The sequence below is a fragment of the Haematobia irritans genome, chromosome 4, assembly GCF_050003625.1.
Source record: "Haematobia irritans isolate KBUSLIRL chromosome 4, ASM5000362v1, whole genome shotgun sequence".
In the NCBI taxonomy this organism is placed as follows: domain Eukaryota; kingdom Metazoa; phylum Arthropoda; class Insecta; order Diptera; family Muscidae; genus Haematobia; species Haematobia irritans.
The window spans coordinates 171,931,959-171,947,598 of record NC_134400.1 but is presented as its reverse complement, the minus strand read 5'-3'; the positions used below and the strand labels follow the sequence as shown (position 1 = coordinate 171,947,598).

At 34.0% G+C, this 15,640-nt stretch overlaps 1 protein-coding gene across 1 annotated transcript in view; it reads right to left on the bottom strand.

Annotated features, from left to right (window-relative positions):
• Positions 1-12,501: 12,501 nt before the first annotated feature.
• mirr (iroquois-class homeodomain protein mirror) overlaps positions 12,502-15,640 on the bottom strand; it is a 36,577-nt gene continuing 33,438 nt past the window's right edge. Inside the window, exon 5 of the mRNA XM_075305378.1 lies at positions 12,502-15,628. Coding sequence (XP_075161493.1) covers positions 14,691-15,628 — 938 coding nt within the window. The 3' untranslated portion in view covers positions 12,502-14,690. The remainder of the gene's footprint in view (positions 15,629-15,640) is intronic.

The window sequence follows — 15,640 nt, the reverse complement described above, 5'->3', positions numbered from 1 at the left end:
CAAACTGAAAGTAAAAGTTCCAGATTTTTCTCATCGTATTTAAATAAACGCGGAAAAATCTACAGATTTAAGATTTTAAATTAAGGCGTAATTTCAACATATACACGACATGTTTATATTTTCTCTAAAACTCAAACAAAATTGGTTCTCATATATCCAGAATCTTATCTGGTCTTCATAGGTAGAATCTTTAAAGTTTGTCTTCGGGAGCTGGCTCGTTTGGGAAAAGATTTGTCATCAAACTCCCTACAATTCAATATATTATCAAGTTACCCACTACGAGGAAGAGTTTTCATAGTAAACTATTATACTTGATTCATGGTGGTGGGTATTTAAAATTCGGCTCGGCCGAATTTACTGCTGTATATACTTGTTTATTTTAATTTTACCTTTTGCCGGACGGGGATTCGAACAGCGGACCACACAGTTTGTAAGGATCAAAGAAGTAGCTGATCAATTACCCAAGGAAAAATAAAATGTTAATTTTGTAATAACAGGCAACAACCACCAACTTAATTCAATATCGCTCCCTGTTAAATAGCGCTCCAAGCTACTAAACACATATATGTTTATAGGCTATTTCTAAATTAATATATGTTTGCATCCAAGCATATTATATCTACAAACATTTTATGTCCCAAACATAATATGTTCTAACATATTAACATATATGTCCCAAATGTTGTGTTTAAAAATTTGTGTTCCAAACATATAATGTTTATAGCCAAACATATGAAAAACAGTCTTTTTCATCCGTGTGGGTACATGCTTCTTTAGCGACATACGAAGTTCAATATTAACACTGGTTAGTAAAAAATAACTCGCTAATAGGTTCACTCTTCTCTGGGTGTATTTATTTATTTCAGTCTATGGAATAATTAAAATAAAATAAAAATATATACACCCTCAAAAAATCTCTTCTGTAACACATATACGCCAAACCACATTTTTCTTCAAGCATATATATTTTCAAGATTGGTGCAAACAAAATATTGTTTGTATTGTTCAAACATATTATGTTTCACATTAGGGCATACACTGGTAGAAAAAAATTTTAATGAAATTTTCTTTGTGTGGATATATTTTCACGAGGTTTTTTTAGATCTTAGCACATTTTTCGTGAATAAAAACACTGTAGAAGAAATTATTCGAGTTTGTAAACTATTTCTATAGCCATCAACACACACGAAAAGCAAACAGTCAAACATTTATATTTATATAGCATAGTTTTGGGCGCCCACGAGTCGATGTAAGGAACTTTATTTAACAGAAATTTACATTTACATGAACTTGGAACAATGGTGAAACATAACATGTTTGTACAGTACAAACAATTTTTTGCTTGAACGAATTCTGAAAATATATATGCTTGAGTCATCAGAATATTTTTGGGAGCATATGTTGCAGAAGTGAATTTTCTTTTTTTGCGGGTGCACCCTCTATATGAGGGTGCACCCGATTATATTGCATATTGCGAAAACGTCGGAAAATCCATCCTCAGTTCCAAAAAGTGTTCGGGGTTCCCGATGCACAAAAAAAGTTAAACTAAAAAAAAAAACAAGTAAGGAAAGTCTAAAGTCGGGCGGGGCCGACTATATTATACCCTGCACCACTTTGTAGATCTAAATTTTCGATACCATATCACATCCGTCAAATGTGCTGGGGGCTATATATAAAGGTTTGTCCCAAATACATACATTTAAATATCACTCGATCTGGACCGAATTAGATAGACTTCTACAAAATCTATAGACTCAAAATTTAAGTCGGCTAATGCACTAGGGTGGAACACAATGTTAGTAAAAAAAATATGGGAAACATTTAAATCTGAAGCAATTTTAAGGAAACTTTGCAAAAGTTTATTTATGATTTATCGCTCGATATATATGTATTAGAAGTTTAGGAAAATTAGAGTCATTTTTACAACTTTTCGACTAAGCAATGGCGATTTTACAAGGTATTTTTACCATTTTTGTCGAAATCAGAAAAACATATATATGGGAGATATATCTAAATCTGAACCGATTTAAACCAAATTTGGCACGCATAGCTACAATGCTAATTTTACTCCCTGTGCAAAATTTTAACTAAATCGGAGTTAAAAAATTGCCTCTGTGGTCAAATGAGTGTAAATCGGGCGAAAGCTATATATGGGAGATATATCCAAATCTGAACCGATTTCTACCAAATTTGGACGCATAGTTACACTGCTAATTCTACTTCCTGTGCAAAATTTCAACTAAATGGGAGTTAAAAATTGGCCTCTGTGGTCATATGAGTGTAAATCGGGCGAAAGCTATATATGGGAGATATATCCAAATCTGAACCGATTTCAACCAAATTTGGCACGCATAGTTACAATGCTAATTCTACTCCCTGTGCAAAATTTCAACTAAATCAGAGTTAATACTTGGCCTCTGTGGGCAAAAGAGTGTATATTGGGCGAAAGCTATATATGGGAGATATATCCAAATCTGAACCGATTTCTACCAAATTTGGCACGCATAGTTACACTGCTAATTCTACTCCCTGTGCAAAATTTCAACTAAATGGGAGTTAAAAATTGGCCTCTGTGGTGATATGAGTGTAAATCGGGCGAAAGCTATATATGCGAGATATATCCAAATCTAAACCGATTTCAACCAAATTTGGCACGCATAGTTACAATGCTAATTCTACTCCCTGTGCAAAATTTCAACTAAATCAGAGTTAATACTTGACCTCTGTGGGCAAATGAGTGTAAATCGGGCGAAAGCTATATATGGGAGATATATCCAAATCTGAACCGATTTGGCTGATATTTTGCAAGTTTTTTGAGACCCGTAAAATATTCGGATGTACGGAATTTGAGGAAGATCGGTTGATATACACGCCAATTATGACCAGATCGGTGAAAAATATATATGGCAGCTATATCTAAATAGGGATCATCTTTGAGCCGAAACAGGACCCTGTACCAAATTTTAGGACAATCGGACTAAAACTGCGAGCTGTACTTTGCACACAAAAATACATCAACAGACAGACAGACAGACGGACATCGCTAACTCGACTCAGAATTTAATTCTAAGCCGATCCGTATACTAAAAGGTTGGTCTATGATTATTCCTTCTTGGCGTTACATACAGATGCACAAACTTATTATACCCTGTACCACAGTAGTGGTAAAGGGTATAACAAGGAGTTGGTAATTGCCGAATATTATCGGGAAAGGAAAGACAATATTGAAGCCCTGTGCAATATATCTAAATCTGAACCGATTTAAACCAAATTTGGCACGCATAGCTACAATGCTAATTCTACTCCCTGTGCAAAATTTTAACTAAATCGGAGTTAAAAAATTGCCTCTGTGGTCATATGAGTGTAAATCGGGCGAAAGCTATATATGGGAGATATATCCAAATCTGAACCGATTTCTACCAAATTTGGCACGCATAGTTACACTGCTAATTCTACTCCCTGTGCAAAATTTCAACTAAATGGGAGTTAAAAATTGGCCTCTGTGGTCATATGAGTGTAAATCGGGCGAAAGCTATATATGGGAGATATATCCAAATCTGAACCGATTTCAACCAAATTTGGCACGCATAGTTTTAATGCTAATTCTACTCCCTGTGCAAAATTTCAACTAAATCAGAGTTAATACTTGGCCTCTGTGGGCAAAAGAGTGTACATCGGGCGAAAGCTATATATGGGAGATATATCCAAATCTGAACCGATTTCTACCAAATTTGGCACGCATAGTTACAATGCTAATTCTACTCCCTGTGCAAAATTTCAACTAAACGGGAGTTAAAAATTGGCCTCTGTGGTCATATGAGTGTAAATCGGGCGAAAGCTATATATGGGAGATATATCCAAATCTGAACCGATTTCAACCAAATTTGGCACGCATAGCTACAATGCTAATTCTACTCCCTGTGCAAAATTTTAACTAAATCGGAGTTAAAAAATTGCCTCTGTGGTCATATGAGTGTAAATCGGGCGAAAGCTATATATGGGAGATATATCCAAATCTGAACCGATTTCAACCAAATTTGGCACGCATAGTTACAATGCTAATTCTACTCCCTGTGCAAAATTTCAACTAAATCAGAGTTAATACTTGGCCTCGGTGGGCAAATGAGTGTAAATCGGGCGAAAGCTATATATGGGAGCTATATCTAAATCTGAACCGATTTGGCTGATATTTTGCAAGTTTTTTGAGACCCGTAAAATATTCGGATGTACGGAATTTGAGGAAGATCGGTTGAAATACACGCCAATTATGACCAGATCGGTGAAAAATATATATGGCAGCTATATCTAAATAGGGATCATCTTTGAGCCAAAACAGGACCCTGTACCAAATTTTAGGACAATCGGACTAAAACTGCGAGCTGTACTTTGCACACAAAAAAACATCAACAGACAGACAGACAGACAGACGGACATCGCTAACTCGACTCAGAATTTAATTCTAAGCCGATCCGTATACTAAAAGGTTGGTCTATGATTACTCCTTCTTGGCGTTACATACAGATGCCTGTATATATACCCTGTACCACAGTAGTGGTAAAGGGTATAACAAGGAGTTGGTAATTGCCGAATATTATCGGGAAAGGAAAGACAATATTGAAGCCCTGTGCAAACAAACATTTTGGTCGCAGACCATTGGCATCCTTACAGGACTTATTAGGACTGGTGTAGGATAAGATGTAGTCGGCCCCGTCCGACTTTCTACTTCACACACACATGGTTTGGCATCGGTTTAACAATGGACTTTTTTCTGTATGTGTCAATACTTAATTTACATAGGGTGTCGATTTCACATGTCATTATGATAATGGTTAACATTAAAGCTATTGTTATTGGTTATTAGAGACGACATTGATTTTTAATTGAACAAACAAATTCATTCAAACTTATGCCAAAATGCATTGAGTTTCTTTCAATAACTGAAGATTTATGTGTCACCAAGTAGGATCGAATATCTTGATGAAGTGACCATAATCGGTATCATGTTGCACATATTTATTAAATTTCTTTTTATTAAATATTTTTGAAATAAAAATAGTTAACTCATCACAACAAGTAGGAGTGGCATTAAGTTCTGCCGGGATTAGGCTCATATAGCCTCGACCACATACAGCTTTTCTATAGCTGAGTCTAATGATACTCAGCTATAGAAAAGCTTTGTACTTGAAAAAGTTTACAATGTAAAATATACGAGAGATGGAGAAAGCTATAATTCAAGGAATAAACCCGTGAATCTACACCCAAAGAAAAAAATACTTTCCTCAGCAACGAAATTTTAGACAAACGAAATTCCCTTTTATTATAAAGTATTTTCTTAAAGAGCAAATAAACCTGAATTTATGACAAGTGTTAGAACGATTTTATATAATGATTTTTTTTTACTTCAATAGAAAATTTTAATAAAAAATTTTAAATTATATTGTTTTTACAAGGATAAAAAGAGAGTACGAATTAATAAAATGGTACAAATTAATAAAATTATGTAAAAAAAATCTAAATCCATTCTAGAAAAATTTTTGAAAATATTTGAGGCCAAACGTGTTAGACAAGCATTAGATTGCATTAAAAATCATAAAAAAAATTTAAAAATTATTTATTTGGCAAAATATGACACAATTTTATAATTCACATCCGAAACATTGAATTCGGACCACACCTTAAGAAGTGATGCAAATTCAGTGCAACGGCTGTTGAAATGGAGGACATCCGTCCTATGACAAGCCCATGTTAAATTCATGGCTTCTGTGCCAATTTTGCACCACTTCCGGATCCAAAAAGAACATTTTCATTACTTTTTTGGTGACGCTTTTTTTGCTGAGTTATTAATGACCGAATTCAATGTTTCGAATGTGCATTGTAAAATTGTGTCATATTTTGCCAAATAAATAATTTTTATAATTTTTTATAATTTTTACTGGATTGTCGGAAATGTTTGACCACAAATATTTTCAAAAATTCACAATTTTTTAGATTGGATTTAGCATTTTTGTCGACAAAACAGCAAACAAGTTATTTGCATCATATTGTATGTTAGCACATAAAACTATTGCTATCAGAGCCCATATCGGTTCATAATTATATATAGCCCCCATATGAACCAATCCCCAGATTTGACCTCCGAACTTCCATGCATTGGTCCATATCGGTCCATAACTATATCCAGCAAAAAACATTGGAAGTTGTACCACAAACATTTCTTTTAAAGCGCATCTCGGGATCTCCTATCGATTTGTTTTCACTTCCGATGCAATCCTTTTGGACAATTCTTAGAAAGCAAGGAATTAGGCCATTTTAATTGAAAATTTAAGTTTTGGACAATTAAATTTCCCACATAAATAAAGAATTTTATTTCCCACAAAAGTACACAAAATCAAAAACGTAAAAAAATAAAAAAAAACATCATCCCGCTGGGATTTGAACTTGTACCGTTTGACTTTTTCACCTCCATGGAAGTTCTTTTGAGAAGGTTTTGCAAATTACGATATTTTTTAATTTTTTGTTGATTTTTAATGGAAATAAGTATATACGGCCGCAAGTTCGGCCAGGCCGAATTTTATGTACCCTCCACCATGGATTGCATAGAAACTTGTATTAAAGACTGTCATCCACAATCGAATTACTTGGGTTGTGGTATCTTAAATCGTTTTCTAAATTGTAAGTTAGTCCATACGTGGTATATAACATATTAGACAAAAAACGTACGTATAGGTAAGTCTACAAATAATTAAGAATCGCTATGGACTTGTGCACGGTACGTAGGGAGCCAGAATTGAAATATGGGGGTCGCTTATATGGGGGCTATATACAATTATGAACTTTATTTGGACCAATTCTTGTGTGATTGGGGATCGATTTATTTGAGGGCTATATATATCTATGGACCGATTAGGCATAGTTGTTAGGCATGGTTGTTAACGGCCATATACTAGCACAATGTACCAAATTTCAACTGACTCGGAGAAATTTGCTCCTCCAAGAGGCTCCAAAACTAAATCTCGGGATCGGTTTATATGGGGCTGTATAATTATGGACTGATATGAACCAATTTCTGCATGGTTGTTGGATACCATATACTAACATCACGTACCAAATTTCTACCGAATCGGATGAATTTTGTTCTTCCAAGGGGCTCCGGAGGTCAAATCAGGGGATCGGTTTATATGGGGGCTGTTGTGGCTTTCACAAATTACACTATTTCCTAAAGGGTCATCAATGTAAGAGCAAATAGATACTCTCAATTGTTATTTTTGTTCTCTTTATTTCTGATTGTTATACTATTAACGATATGCTGCTAACTTGGATGCTGTTTAAACTTCGACGATGTCTACTGATGCTGGTCAATTGAATTGAAACTAAATTGCCAAAAGTGAATTTTATTTAATTTGGATTTAGACTCACACTTTACAATTAGGAAAAAAACTCCTGTTCCATCAGGGACTATGTATAATTATGGACCTATTTCGACCATATTTTGCGTGGGTGTTTGAGGCCATATATTAACACCACGTACCAAATATCAACTGAATCAGATAAATTTTGCTCATCCATGAGGCTCCGCAACCAAATCTGGGGATGGGTTTATATGGGGGCTATATATAATTATGGACCGATGTGGACCAATTCTTGCATGGTCATTAGATACCATATACTAACACCATGTACTAAATTTCAGCCGGATCGGATGAAATTTTCTTCTCTCAGAGGCTCCGCAAGCCAAATCTGGGGATCGGTTTATATGGGGGCTATATATAATTATGGACCGATTTGGACCAATTTTTGCATGAATGTGAGATACCATATACTAACACCATGTACCGATTTTCATCCGGATCGGATGAATTTTGCTCCTCCAAGAGGTTCCGCAAGCCAAATCTGAGCGTCGGTTTATATGGGGGCTATACGTAACAGTTGTCCGATCTGGCCCATTTGCAATACCATCCGACCTACATCAGTAGCAACTACTTATGCCACGTTTTAAGTCCATAGCTTGTTTCGTTCGTAAGTTAGCGTGATTTCAACAGACGAACGGACATGCTTAGATCGACTCAGAATTTCACCACGACCCAAAATATATATACTTTATGGGGTCTTAGAGCAATATTTCGATGTGTTACAAACGGAATGACAAAGTTAATATACCCCACATCCTATGGTGGAGGGTATAAAAATATATTTATACAAAAATATGTCCCGGATGAAAAAACAAAATAAAAACGATGTATAATATAAAATAAATACTTTTTTAGAAAAATTTAATTTAATAAAAAAATTTCCACTGGTGAGATTTAAACCAGCGTTCTTTATTTTGTCACTTATAATAATAAAGAACATCTCAGAAAGTAGTTAGAATGTCATGCAGTGTTGTCATATTACGTTCATGTCACTAACATTTGAATAGACGTTTTTATGCATCGTGTTCAATAGCATTTGTGGTTGAGTGTTCTAAGGCGTTCTGTTATAGTACCAACAGGCCCAGGTTCTACCCCCGGTGGAAACGAAGAAGTTTTTCAATTTATAGAAATTAGATAATAAGAAAATACAAATGTAACAAAAAATACTCATAAAAAAGGTGAAATTCCTGAGCTTCCAAGGCACAACTTCTAAAGCACAGCAAAGGCTCCAAATATGGAATACTTCCGTCCTATGACAAGCCCATGTAAAATTCATTGGAGATGATCCAAGTTTTCACTACTTCGGGATCACAAATTGGGGATCCAAAGTACTTTTTTAGAAGCTCTTTTTTTGATGGGTATATATAGCCCCAATATAAACCGAAACTACTTTTTTGGAAGCTCTTGTTTTGCTGGGTATATATAGCCCCAATATAAATCGAAACCCAGATTTTTCTCTTGGATGAGACACTTACATCGGATCTGGTTGAAGTTTGGTACTTGATGTTACACTGAAAAAAATATTTATGTAATATTATAGATTACGCAATTTAAATTTTAGGATGCGTAAATTACACGATAATAGGAACAATTTTCTTTCTTTTCTTTTTTTAAATTAAAAATAATTTAATTAAAATAAAGGTTTTAAAAGTTTTGCTTCAAAAAAATAATTACATTTAGGACATAAATTTTGGAAATTTGCGTCCTTCCATTAAAGTCGTATGTCATTCAACTAAGCCAAATTTCCCTTAAAGTAAAGGAAAAAAATTTATTTAAAGAAATCGTCCTTAAATTAACTGAAATATTGAATCTTTAGGTCAAAAAAATCGCTTATGTAACATATACCCCAAACACATTCTTCTTCAAGTATATAAATTTTCAGGATTGGTCCAAATAAAATATTGTTTGTATTGTTCAAATCTATTATGGTTCACCTTAGTCATACTCTGTCAGTTTATAAAAAACAAACAAAAACAAGTATGTACGGCCGTAAGTTCGGCCAGGCCGAAGCTTATGTACCCTCCATCATGGATTGAGTAGAAACTACTTCTAAACACTGCCACCCACAATCGAATTACTTAAGTCGCGGTAACGCTTGCCGATGGCAAGGTATCTTAAAACCTCCTAACACCATCTTCTAAATTGTATGTAAGTCCATACGTGGTATATATTAAATCAAAAAAGATCGATCCAATACGTATATAATTCAGTTTGACAAAGTAGACATAAAATTTTGACAAAATTTTCTACAGAAATAAAATTTTAACAAAATTTTCTATAGAAATTTCTATAGAAATTTTCTATAGAAATAAACTTTTGACAAAATTTTCTATAGAAATAAAATCTTGGTAGGTTATTTTTGGCTCGAGTGGCAACCATAATTATGAACCGAATAAAATTTGAACAAAATTTTCTATAGAAATAAAATTTTGATAAAATTTTCTATAGAAATAAAATTTTGACAATGATGAAAATTTTATTATGAACCGAATAAAATTTTAACAAAATTTTCTCTACAAATAAAATTTTGACAAAATTTTCTATAGAAATAAAATTTTGGTAGATAATTTTTGGCTCTAGTGGCAACCATGATTATGAACCGATATGGACCAATTTTTGTGTGATTGGACCAATTTTGGTATGGTTGTTAGCGACCATATACTAACACCACGTGCCTAATTTGAACCGGATCGGATGAATTTTGCTCCTCCAAGAGGCTCCGGAGGTCAAATCTGGAGAATGTTTTATATGGGGGCTATATATAATTATGGACCGATATGGACCAATTCTGGCACGGTTGTTAAAGATCATATACTAACACCATGTTCCAAATTACAACCGGATTGGATGAAATTTGCTTCTTTTGGAGACTTCGCAAGCCAAATCTGGGGATCGGTTTATATGGGGGCTATATATAATTATGAACGGATGTGGACCAATTTTTGCATGGTTGTTAGAGACCATATACCAATACCATGTACCAAATTTCAGCCGGATCGGATGCAATTTGCTCCTCTTTGAGGCTTCGCAAGCCAAATCTGGAGATCGGTTTATATGGGCGCCATATATAATTATGGACCGATGTGGACCAATTTTTGCACGGTTGTTAGAGACCATATACCAACATCATGTACCAAATTTCAGCCGGATCGGATGAAATTTACTTCTCTTTGAGGCTCCGCAAGCCAAATCTGGGGATCGGTTTATATGGGGGCTATATATAATTATGGACCGATGTGGACCAATTTTTGCATGATTGTTAGAGACCATATACCAACACCATGTACCAAATTTTAGCCGGATCGGATGATATTTGCTTCTCTTTTAGGCTCCGCAAGCCAAATCGGGGGATCAAACAAGATCGATCCAATACGTATATAATTCAGTTTAACAAAGTAGACATAACATTTTGACAAAATTTTCTACAGAAATAAAATTTTAACAAAATTTTCTATAGAAATAAAATTTTCTATAGAAATAAAAATTTTCACAAAATTTTCTATAGAAAGAAAATTTTGACAAAAATGTCTACAGAAATAAAATTTTAACAAAAATTTCTATAGAAATAAACATTTGACAAAATTTTCTATAGAAATAAAATCTTGGTAGATTATATTTGGCTCGAGTGGCAACCATGATTATGAAGCGAATAAAATTTGAACAAAATTTTCTATAGAAATAAAATTTTGACAATGATGAAAATTTTATTATGAACCGAATAAAATTTTAACAAAATTTTCTCTAGACATAAAATTTTGACAAAATTTTCTATAGAAATAAAATTTTGGTAGATTATTTTTGGCTCTAGTGGCAACCATGATTATGAACCAATATGGACCAATTTTTGTGTGATTGGACCAATTTTGGTATGGTTGTTAGCGACCATATACTAACACCACGTTCCTAATTTGAACCGGATCGGATGAATTTTGCTCCTCCAAGAGGCTCCGGAGGTCAAATCTGGAGAACGTTTTATATGGGGGCTATATATAATTATGGACCGATGTGGACCAATTTTTGCATGGTTGTTTGAGACCATATACCAACATCATGTACCAAATTTCAGCCGGATCGGATGAAATTTGCTTCTCTTTGAGGCTCCGCAAGCCAAATCTGGGGATCGGTTTATATGGGGGCTATATATAATTATGGACCGATGTCGACCAATTTTTGCATGAATGTTAGAGACCATATACTAACACCATGTACCAAATTTCAGCCGGATCGGATTAAATATGCTTCTCTTAGAGGCTCCACAAGCCAAATCTGGGGATCGGTTTATATGGGGGCTATGTATAATTATGGACCGATATGGACCAATTTTTGCATGGTTGTTAGAGACCATATACCAACACCATGTACCAAATTTCAGCCGGATCGGGTGAAATATGCTTCTGTTAGAGGCTCCACAAGCCTCTAACACGTAAAAGTGGACCGATATGGCCCATTTTCAATACCATCCGACCTACATCGATAACAACTACTTGTGCCGAGTTTCAAGTCGATAGCTTGTTTCGTTCGGAAGTTAGCGTGATTTCAACAGACGGACAGACGGACGGACATGCTTAGATCGACTCAGAATTTCACCACGACCCAGAATATATATACTTTATGGGGTCTTAGAGCAATATTTCGATGTGTTACAAACGGAATGACAAAGTTAATATACCCCCATCCTATGATGGAGGGTATAAAAAAACTTTTAATTAAATTTTCTTTGTGTGTATATTTTTTAAGGCAATTAGTTACTTGCATTTGTTTTACTTGCAGCATACTCTCTCGGTTTGCGACCAATCAGCCCTGTAGTGATTCTGAATGAATTTCAAGGAATTTTATTTATTTATTGAAAAAAATAAGCTATTCCTGTTGCCAAAAAGTTTCATGTTATGATATTATTAATAGCATTCGCGGCAACATTTGTCATGGATACAAAAATGTTCTCTGTGAGCGAAATGTCTACATAAGAAGCCGTTTTGGACTCCGCTACCGGATTTCCACCCTGTGGTAATGCAGGGTATAAAAACTGGGAATACTCACCATTTGAAGCTTATGGAATATGTAAATGTATTCTTGCAATTAAAAAAAAAACACATTTCTTGATATTTTTAATAATTTTTTTTATTATTTATTTAAGGATTAATTGTTTCATTTTTTATTCCTTTTATTGCAACTAAGTTTTCTTGTGGTTGTTTTTGTGTTTTTTATATGTATATAATAATAATTTTTTGTTTATTTTTTCGTATATAATTTATTAACATGTTTTGTTTTTTTTTTTTTTTTTCTTTTTGTATTTGTGTGATTGTAATTATTTATTTTATGTATATGTACTTTGTTTATTTGTTTTTATATAAACGATATTATTTTCATTTCGTTTTTTCTGTTTGCAGTTGAACAGACAGATATTATATTTCCAATAAATATCTGCCAGATTACGTGGGAAAAATGGGAATTGGCATTAAAGGATTTTAGGGAGAGGATTTTTAGTTGGAAAATCAAAGGGGTATAGCTTTGTATTTTTCTTTTTTAATGTTGTCCAGTTTATTTTATTTTTGTTTTTGTTATATGCTTTAGAAACTATTTCGTTTTCTGGAATTATTCGTTTTTGTTCATTTTTTTTCGTCTATTTTATGTTGTTCTTTTTGTTTCATCATGTCTTTAGAAAATTTTATGCATTTTTTAACTGGCTACTTACAAAAAGAAATCATTATTACTCCTATGATTCTTTGTTGTGAAAATTTTATTTGTTCTTTTTTTACACATAAGTACTTACATTCATTCATTATGGTTTTATTTTTTTAATTTGCTTAATTCTTTTACCTCAGCTGTTTCGTTTCCTTCCGTTTATTTGAATAGCCTTAAACCCTTGCTTTTTACTTGAATTGAAAATATGTAGATTTTATTTTTATAGCAACAGTTTTTTTTATTGTTTAATTCATTTATGGGGAATTTGTAATTTTTATATGAATTTCTGGTTTAAGCTTACAATTTTTGTTTATTTTCTCTACAATATATATGGTTTAATTTATTGTTAGTTTTATTTTTCAAATAATATGTGTGTTTTCTCTTTGTATTAATACTAAAGTTTACAAAATTATTTATATATATATGTGTGTGTGTTTTTTTTTTCATTTATATGCATAATTATTTATATTTATATAATAATATGATTTATATTTAATATTGTTGTTGTTTGTATTTTTTTTTTGTTTTTATATATACATATACACATTATACAGATAACTTACCTTAAATTTTACACATAGTTTTTTTATATAATATATATTAATGTCTATATCGTTATATTGTTGAAAAACATTAAGGTCTTATTTACCTTTTTAAATCAATTTTTGTGCTTGTTTTAAAATAAATACGTATATATATGTACTGCACTACAATATGCATAGAGGATTTATTTAAACAAAAAAAAATATTTTTACTATTATACAGGAACAAAATATATTTTCTTAGAACAGACAAAAAAAACTCATTTAACTTAGAACATAGAAAACAACCTATAAATTATTTCAAAAAAAAAAAAACAAAAGAAAAGAAAATACAATCATTGATAGTACCAAACTAATTTACTTATGCTTTGATATGTTTTAACCTTACGAAAACCTCAAGAAAAGTCCTTAGTCCGGCCTTAGATTTTTTTAGTAGCTATATACAATTTAATACATAAGGGATTTCGTACGGATTCCCTGCCGGAAAATTCCCTTACTTGGTTTATTTGTCTTGCAAAAAAAAAAAACATTCCCTTTAATATTTATCCTTTAATTACTCTATAAGCTCTGTTTGCATAAGTGTTTCTTTTAATTACTTTTCGAATTTGTTGACTTTTTATTTTGAACAAATCGGTTCTGGGCTTTCTCTCTTCCGCTATTTCTCTGCTGATTTCAGGTCTATTACAAATAGCATTTATCTGTGTGATGACGACACTTCGCTCTTCATCAATACAAAAACAAATCAACAAAAAAAAACTAAATTCTATCTGTTTTAATTTTTCTTATAAATGTTTTGTTTTTAATTTCTCACATCACATTTTAAATTATTGTCCAAAATATTTCATTTCATTTTCTGTTTTCCATTTTTCACTTGAAAAATCTAAGGTCTCAAAGAGAGTTTCGGCGTTTGTTGTTGTAAGTGTTGCTCACGAAATGCTATGAGAGAGCGAAATGCTGAGAGTGGGGAAGTTGTTGCCAGATTATTTGGTTTACCGCCTCCACTATTGCTCGTTGGTGTATTTCTAGTTGTTGGTACCGGTGAATCTGAACGTGTTTGTCATGGCTTACCGGGTGATAGTTTATCTGAATTCGATGAGGACGATGAGGAATTGGAATTATGGGAAATTGGTCCTATGTTATGATGAGAACTGGGTTGACTTGAGGGCGGTGTTTGCACTACATCACAACCCATAGAGGATGTTGTACTAGATCCAGAGGGTGAGGCACCTGATGGGGGGACTTGATGGGCGGGATTATGGGGATGTCCTGTGGTTAAACTAAGCGGGTTAAAATGAGGTCCTCCTGCCCCAGTGACTGCAGCTTTCCACAACAAAGGATTCATACCGAGACCATTGTGGGCCGCCAGGCTGGCTCCAAATGTTCTTTGGTGTTCCAGAAATTCTTGTGAAGGGGCCCCAAGATGAGCAGCCGCTGCCGCAGCAGGCCCATAAAACCCTCTATACAAATCGGGCCGCACATAAGGTGAGTAATTTGGTATTCTAGCCGCCAATGGAGATAGAATTTTACCTGGACTAGCATGTTGACCAGGATGGCCATAGAATGCGGGATGTGTTGGTGGTAAATCACTACCCGGTGGACTATCCTTGTTACCTGACTCTTTGCTGGCATCTTTGGAGGCCATATCGGCTAAAGACCATATACGAGGTTTAGCTACAAGACTAGCTGTACTACTTGGCGCTCCTCCCACAGCATGCAAAGAATTCTGTTGAGCCTGTTGGTGTTGTTGTATCAGTTGCTGATGATGATGATAGGCAGCAATATCGGGTGGGGAACCAGCTGGTGGCCGGAAATGATGTAAGGCGGCAGGATGGAAAAGAGGATGGCCTCCGCCTGGCATCATGCCAGGGCGGTCGTATAAATCTGGAGAACCATTTGGAGATCCAGGACGAGAACCAGACCATTCGCTATTATTGCCTTCACCAGGTAAACGATTGTCTTTATCCTCGTTAGAACCCAATCCGGAATCTTTGGCATCTAGAGAAAAAG